Below are 8,500 nucleotides of genomic sequence, written 5' to 3' on the forward strand. Positions count from 1 at the left end.
ACAAAAAATAATTCACACTCTCAAAACAAATACACCCTGAGAAGTTTTACTGAAATAAGGCCTTTCCCCATTTAAGACTAAACAAAGTTGCCCTCAGCTTACTTCAGCCAGGATCCCAGCAAACAGAGACCGTGGCTTACCTCAGTCAGATAAAGTAGAAGGACATCATTTGCTTCAGCATAGTCCAGAAGAACAATTTCTCTGGCATACTTTCCGACCTCTGGAATCTCCTCCTTCACCAAGCCCTTTCCACTGATTCTCCTTCCCTTTTCTGGTGATACTAGGCAATTCATTAGTTACCCACAACAGGGTATATCCCTCTCCCCTGCACATCTGTGCAGTAATGGCAGGCAGCTGTGATCTTTCTCCAAGGCAGGAGGAGACCAAAGCGGAAGAGTGTAAAGAAGTAATAAGCTGCAGGGGGCATACTTTAGAGCCAATTACATTAAAGACTGCACCATTTTCTTATTTTATTTAGAAAAGTTCTAACAAACATGGAATCACATCCAATGAGCTGAGCCCTCTGGGTCAAGAGGAAAAGCATCGAGAAGAATCTACTTACTGTTGAGTGGTACTATTTTGAACTATATATAAGTGAGTCTGGGCATGCTTCTGAGCCACTTAGATACTGAGTCTCAGCCTTAACTTTCTGATCTCAAGTTCCTTGTTTCTTCTTCTTTTTTATTTTTAAAGATTATTATAGCTGCAGATATTTAATACAGTAGAAAAGATAAAACCAACCAGCATATTTAACAAAAAGAAAATGTTTGTTTTATTCTGAACAGCAGATCGGTCTTTACAATAAAGTCATGATTTTAACTTACAAAGTCAGCATCAGCAATGCATCTTCCCTGAATAGGAAATTTTACCTTTTATCAAATATCAACTTTAAATGTAAACAAAACAAAAATCAAAAGCATTCCATTGAGATAACAGAATATATAACAAGAGTCTTCATAGATGACAAATTAATCAGTTTATACTTCAGGTCCTTCTCCTCCAGGAACCAGCTGTATAAGAAAAGGACAATTTAAGAGATGTACTATGTTTCTTCATACTGCATGTTTGATTTCAATATTTAAAGTGACAATTGTCATATATGGCTTTGTACATATTTATTATTAAACATTGGTGAAAATATTTTTACAACAGATGGAAAATTTAAAGTAATACTAGAACATAACACGTGTACTTTTATAGGTAAACTGACCCATTTTGAACTAAATCACACCCTAATTCTACTCTTACAAAGAGCAGCTAAATAATCAGATAAAATGAGTGACATTATAGCTTTTATAAGATAGTAAAATGTTGTGAAACTTCCTGTGCTTGCTAAATTCCTATTCTGAAATTTTCTAGCCTATACCATGACTGATTAGTATTTGAGCAGAACATTTACCAATGTAAAAGTTCTCATTTTATATACCGGTATGTATTTTAGCCAACAAGTCATGATTGAATAAAACTTTTTCCTCACTCCAGTGGGAATCTGTTACCATCAGATAAATGCATGCTTAGATATGTTTCAGGAATGAGAATCCAAGAAATGTAGGAACATTCAACACAATAAGAAGGAATGTCTAGATAAAAAACTGCTACTTTTCGTTGGCATTCAGTTGGTGGGAAGATTTTCAGTTTTAAAACACAGTAGCACACTTTTAAAAGTAGGTAGACTATAAAGTTCACTTCCTAAATGAGGAACAGTTTTTCTGCTCCTGTCTCCTCTCTTCTTCTTCTTGTGTAGCAGCAGCCCCAAATAAAGGTATACAGGTTGGCTGCTCATTTCCAACTTGCTTTGCAATGAAGAGCCTGAACATTCACAGATGCAGTAGTAACAAAGAGGCAAGACAGCACCATGTGCTCTCTTCAGAGTGCAGTTTAAGAGCAGATGCTTTAACTCAATAAACATTAAAGAAAGAAATGTAAAAAAGATATAGGAACTATCATTTATTTTACTGACATTTCTGTTTAAAAAAAGAAACAAAAATTGAACAAGTAGTTTTTTTCTTTGAAGACAGTAGACAAAACAGATTACCATAATAGGTATTATTGCGCAGTCTTTAGGCATTCAGGTTCTCATCCTACAACATTTAAGCAAGTACTTAGTCCCTCTGATTACAGTGGGCCTTAAGCTTCTCTGGTGCAAAATCTGGCCCATAGACTCATAGCGGGCAATAGGAAAAATAAAATATTGGCTGCAGTATCAGACCTACAATAATCAATTACTGCTTCAGCCCTGATCTGCATGCATCAGGAGTATTATGTTTTAAGTTTGCTGTATGTTAAGATACAACTAAGTTCATGCTTATATTTTCACTTTTGTTTTCAAAACATAACATGCAACATGTGTAATCAAGAAATTTAAGTCTAGGATTACAGTATGAGATTTCATATGAATATTCTGTCAGAACATGTGTTTAAAATTTAAAATAAATACGAGTTCAATCTTACTTGAATGATTTAGTCAATAACTGAATTCCACATATACTAAGAACCAGTGCAAAAAGAAGTAGTACATCTGACTTACCATTGTTATGTTATTTCCATTTAGCAAGATCTGATCTAATTTTGTGATTCTTCTTCCTTCAGGTGTGATTTCGCTGATCAAACATTAGGAAGAAAAATATTTAGTATATAAAATTTACAAAATAAATCTGGACTTGTGGTAAGAGCTGTAGTTACACATGGCTCTGTAATAGGCTGGGTTATTTACCAAGAGTAACACAGAATTTAGATGAATCACAATACAGTTTTGGGACACCCTCCACTGCCCTCAAAATATGAAAATGTTTCAACTGGCAACATGAATAATGTTGCAAGATAAGGTAACAAATGCTTTCTTATGCCAGATTACACCTACTTTTTAACTCTTTGTCTATGTGTCAAAGCAAACATTAAACTAATGGAGAATTCAACATGGAGTTCAGGGGGGAAAAGTCCAGGGTGCCAAACAGGAAACGTTAAAAAACATTTAATATGACAAAAATGTGTGACAGCCATTCTGTGAAGCCAACTTCAGTACCAAAAATAAATAAATAAACAAACAAAAATCCTTAACCCGAGTCAATTAACTCAATGTGAAATCCTAGTAAAGACAAGGAAATTTATAGCCTTCACATGAGTTACCAGGTTGAGTTCAAAAACACTTTTTTCTTTTTGTTTGCAGTGAAGAAGAGGTACAAGAAGTTTAACCTTTTGCAAAGGCAATACATCTTTAAGTGGTCCATAGCTGGTTAGCAGATGCCCTATTACCTACCAGTCAGAATAGAAAGCCAAACCACAAAGCATGGATACTGGTGTGCTAAGTACACTCAGCACCTGACTTTGCCACTTGCTATTTAACAGCTATTTAAGAGCTGACTGTACAGAATGAATCCCCATTGGATTATTTACAAATAGTTTAAATTTGAAGCTTAAATTACGCAGTTGTGTCAAATCTTTTAAAGAGGTCAAAATGGTTTGCTTCCTAATTCAATATACTTTTTCTGTAAATGGGAAAGAAAAAAAAAAGCACACAAATAGCCACAAAAACACAGAAGCAATACTTACAACTCTGTAACATCCTCTAACACCATGTCTGAAGTCTACCATCAAGGAAAACAAAAAACTAAAATAGCCCTGATTTAATAACTTTACCTGTATTTTCATTTTATAAAAATAGTGTGGCCTAATTTTTTAAATAATTTCAGCTAGTGTGGCATATTTTATCCATGCAAAAAGTAGAAGCATTCATTCTAGCCACCTAATTCAAAATATCCAAAGAAACAGCTAAATAATTAAGCTTATTCTAAAAATTGGTAAATAGCAAATATTCCATTTAAAGGATACTGACAAAGTCATCAAATCCTAGGAGCGTGCCAACAATTTCTTTATCACTCTTCATCACAATGTGAATACGTGAACCTATACACTTGTCCACAAGCTCTGTAAATCAGAAAATATTTTATACAAGATTACAATCTAAACTTAAACATATACTAAATGGTCATCTTTTTTAACAGATTCCTTTTAAGAATATGTGGCAAAACTGTACACATTCAAAATGATTGCCAAGAATACTTATAAAACTGTATATGCAAAAATAGTGGATATAAAAATAAAAACTAATAATCATAAGTTGTATCCTAAGATATCTGTAAAACACCTAGAACGCATTGAGCACTATATAAATATATATTTAGGTTTAGCAGAATTTAATTTTCACGTTTATAATTTTGACAGATTGTTTATGTATAACCTTTTTTTTTTTTTTTTTTTTTAGATTTTTATCTAAATTTTCACAGCTTTGCAAAATCATGGGCTTTAAGAATTTCTCCCCACCCCAATTTTTAAACCATTTAAATTTTCACAGCTACAGTAAATTATGGCAGATCTGACAAATATTTAATGACAGACACTGAAATTCAAAAACTTAAAGCTTTATAATGTAAAAATAAATTGTCAAAATATACAAATATCCTTATAGCAAACTCTAAGTTCTCAAGCAACATTTTTCTTACTTTGCCCTTGTAAATTTCAAGTATCGATAGAAATATTTTTTTTGTCAGTTTGTGTACAGTGAAATCAATGTTTATCAATATTTAGGGATAAAACTATAATCCTCCCAAACTTAAGTATGTAGCAACTGACTCTATGGTGAAGGTAGAATATTATTATTACTGTTCATCTGTTTTGGTAGTGCCCACAATGTGATAGGCACTTTCCAGATATATCAAGAATTTACATTTTAGGAACCTTCAACACATTTTCCTTCTGTATCCTATTAATCATAAACAGTTTTTTCTTAATGTTCCTGATTCTAGAAAATCTTTGGGAGAAATAGAATCTTATATAAGGAAAAGTTATTTTGAGGCAAAATATTTATTTCTGTTGGAAAAACTAACCAACCAGCCATTGGTCAGCTGCCAAGAGACTGCTCACCAGAGGTTACTTTTCCTTCCCCAGCAATACATTGTTTTTTTACATCACCATCTCTTTGCTTGAAAGAATGTTCCCAGAACAGTTAAGAGAGTGCACATTGCAGATTCAGTTTATTAAATGTTAAAAGAAAAGCTGCAACTTGCTTTGGTACTATGCACAGTAGAACCTCAAAGTTACAAACACTTCAGGAAGAGAGGTTGTTCTTAACTCTGAAATGTTTGTAACTCTGAACAAAATGTTATGGTTGTTCTTTCAAAAGTTTACAACTGAACACTGACTTAATATAGCTTTGAAACTTTACTATGAAGAAGAAAAATGCTGCTTTCCCTTTTTTTTTTCTTAGTAGTTTATGTTTAACACAGTACTCTACTGTATTTGGGGTTTTTTTGTTTTGTTTTTGTCTCTGCTGCTGCCTGATTGTATACTTCTGGTTCCAAATGAGGTGTGTGGCTGACTGGTCAGTTTGTAATTCTGCTGTTCATAACTCTGAGGCTCTTCTGTAGTCACTCCACCCCCTCGTAACGTTGTGTATGAGTATGTCTATGCTAGAAATGCTACAATAGCTCAGCTGCAGCATAGAGACTTACTACAGCAACTGAAGGGGTTTTCTTATATTGTTATAGTAAATCCACTTCTCTGCGAGGCTGTAGCTAGTTCAATGGAAGAATTCTTCTGTTGATCTGAACCCCATGGTAGAGACAGTGGTAGGTTGGCTTAACTCTCTCGCCAGGGCTGTGACTATTTCAAACCCCGAACAATATAGCTAGACTGACCTAAGTTTTAGGGGCAGACCAGGCCTACGTCACTTTAAAAAAAATTAAATATAACATTGAGACAAGAGGTTTCTCTTACTTGGCCATTAACATAAGCCTTAACTCTGCAATCAGATTCACACTGAGAGATTCCTCTGCCCATGCAGAGCCCTACTTACATCAATGGGTAGATCTCACCGGAAAAAAAAAGTGTACACTTAACTCCAGTAAAACTAGCAGTGAAGACTTGGCAACTCAGGGCTTGGCTACACTTGCAAGTTACAGCACATTAAAGGAGCCCTGGGCGCACTAGCTCACTACCCGTCCACACTGGCAAGGCACATAGAGTGCTCTGACTCCACAGCTAGAGCGTTCCTGGTACTCCACCTCGGTGAGTTTGATGCGCCCCCGCTGGAGCGCCCCAGCGTCAGTGTGAAGGTGTTGCATTACTGCGCTCTGATCAGCCTCCGGAAACATCTCATAATCCCCTTAAGTCAAGTGGCCACTCTTGTCATTGTTTTGGATATGGCCTTTGAAAGCTCCGTTTGACAGCCGGCCGCTTATCTGCCCCGAGACAAAGAACCACTACTGTGGAATGCTGTGAGAGAGAGAGAGAGCGTGCGAGCGGGGTGGGGGAGGTCTGCTGCTGTCTGAACTTACAAGACAGCATGCTGACATGCTCTCAGCCCCCAAAAACCCACTCTCTCTCCCCCCACATACACACAACACACTCCCTGTCACACTCCACCCCCCCCCCCCATTTGAAAAGCACAATGCAGCCACTTGCATGCTGGGATAGCTACCACAATGCACTGCTCTCTGTGGCCATGCCAATGCACTGTCAGCCCTCAGTGTGGACAGACTACAGTGCTTTCCCTACTGCGCTCTATGAAGGCTGGTTTAACTCAAAGCGCTCTACATCTGCAAGTGTAGCCATGCCCTCAGTATTTAACTCTGGTTACCAGTTTCAATTAAAGGTTATAGGTGAGCCTGAGGATAAACAAACTAGCCTGAGTCAAAAGCCAAAGCCTGGTCTACACTAGAAAATTAGGTCTGTTTAACTACTTTGGTCTGCGGTGTGAAAAATCCACACCCCTAAGCTGCATTAAGGTGACCTAAGTCCATCGACCTAGCTACCCCCTCTCAGGGTAAGTCTACACTGCCACTTACATTGATATTACTTATGTCGCTTACGGGTATGAAAAAGCCTGTAACTTGCATCCCTCAGTGAAACTTTCCCACCGTCACAGCTTCTGCCTCTCACAAAGGTGGAGTAATTATGCCACTGGGAGAGCTTTCTCCGGTCAGCGGTGCCGCTGCATCAGAGCAACTGTGCCAATGTAGCACTTCTACTTAGGGCTAGTCTACACTGGCAAAGTTAAAGCACTGACGTGGCAGCGCCTTAACGTGGCTTATGTAGTCACAGCAGAGCACTGGGAAAGAGCTCTCCCAGTGCTCTAAAAAAACCACCTCCACGAGGGGCACGGCTCCCAGCACTGGTACATTGTCTACACTGGTGCTTTACAGCGCTGAAACTTGCTGCGCTCAGGGGTGTGTTTTTTCACACCCCTGAGTGAGACAATTGCAGCGCTGTAAAGTGCCAGTGTAGACAAGCCCTTAGACTAGCCTTCAGAGAAGTGGTTTGACTACAGCGATGGGAGAACCCCGCCCATTGGGATCGGTAGTGTCCACTCTGCAGCGTTTTAAGAGTAGACATGTGCTGAGCCTCCAGGCGGGTCTCTACACGTGTAGCTGGGGGTACGATCCCCAACGGGAAGGGAGACCGCTGCACTGAGTCTGAACAAGTTAAAGTTAGAGCGAGCTGCCCCTCGCGGCGACACCCGAGTTAAGAGCATGCGGGGGGGAGGGGGGGGAAACGACCCAGCAGACACGCCCGGGGGGCGGGGGGAGGAAGCTCCAGCAACAACCACCCACCCCGGACACCCGCCGCTTGTGGTGCAGCAGATGCTGCCGGGCCTCAGCCCAAGCTGCACCGCTGCTGAGCTCCCCACTGAACACCCGGGGGGTCGGGATACACCTGCCGGCAGCCGGGGGGCGGGGGGGGGAGGAGCGCGCTCTCCTACAGGGGGCACGAGGCCGAGCGCGCGCGCGCGCTGCCCCTCCCGCCCTGGAGCTGCGGGGCGGGCCCCGGGGCCGGGCCGTGAGACGTCACCGCCCTCCAACTTCCCTCTTCGTTCAAACGGCCCGCGAGACCCGCCCCAACCCCGTCAGGAGGGGAGCGTGAGACCGCCCCTCCCCCAGCGTCACCCACAGCAGCCTACAAACAGAGTCCCCGGCCCGGCCCGGCTCGCTCCGGGGGGAGCCGGGACGCCCTGTCCCCGGGCGGAGGAGGGGGGGGCTAGTTACCGAGCGGCAGGAGCTGAGACGGGTTGGTGGTCGCGTTGGCCGCCATATTGAAACCAGACCTAACCAATCGCAGCTAGCGGAAGAGAGGGCTCGGGGGGCGGTGGGTGAATAGCTCTCGGAGCGGCCTCCGCCAGCAGCCCTAGCCAATGGATGGCAGAGTCATCGTGCTCCCGCTGTGACGTAGCTGGGGTCCCCGGGCGCGGCTCCGAGGCTCTGGCTGTAGCAGGGCCTGATTTGCAGAGATGCTGAGCTCCCCTCCGGCCGCTGCCTCCTTCCAAATGCAATGGAAAAGGCGGGGCTTTGGCAATGAGCCTCCAAATTAGGGTTGGCTCCTCTCCCGGCTCTCTCACGATAGTCCCTGTTTTCTGGTCGCTGCCCTGGGAAATCCGCAAAGGCAGGGCTGCCCAGAGGGTTCAGGGGGGCTGGGACAAAGCAGTTTTGGGGGGGCCCTTCCAAATAAA

At 41.5% G+C, this 8,500-nt stretch overlaps 1 protein-coding gene across 2 annotated transcripts; it reads right to left on the reverse strand.

Moving 5' to 3' along the window:
• Positions 1-748: 748 nt before the first annotated feature.
• LSM5 (LSM5 homolog, U6 small nuclear RNA and mRNA degradation associated) lies at positions 749-8,197 on the reverse strand. 2 transcript variants are annotated; one of them, XM_039521637.1, is made up of 5 exons: positions 8,040-8,197; positions 3,829-3,924; positions 3,550-3,577; positions 2,528-2,600; positions 749-1,010 (listed from the first exon to the last, which is right to left on the reverse strand). In XM_039521637.1, exons 1-5 carry the CDS (start codon positions 8,083-8,085, stop codon positions 978-980), a joined length of 276 nt encoding a protein of 91 aa, XP_039377571.1. In that variant the 5' UTR covers positions 8,086-8,197; the 3' UTR covers positions 749-977. The 2 variants fall into 2 exon arrangements, with proteins under 2 accessions (XP_039377571.1, XP_039377572.1); XM_039521638.1 differs by lacking the exon at positions 8,040-8,197 and adding an exon at positions 7,608-7,705.
• Between the last annotated feature and the right edge of the window lie 303 nt (positions 8,198-8,500).

The sequence above is a fragment of the Mauremys reevesii genome, linkage group 2, assembly GCF_016161935.1.
Source record: "Mauremys reevesii isolate NIE-2019 linkage group 2, ASM1616193v1, whole genome shotgun sequence".
NCBI classification, from domain to species: Eukaryota; Metazoa; Chordata; order Testudines; family Geoemydidae; genus Mauremys; species Mauremys reevesii.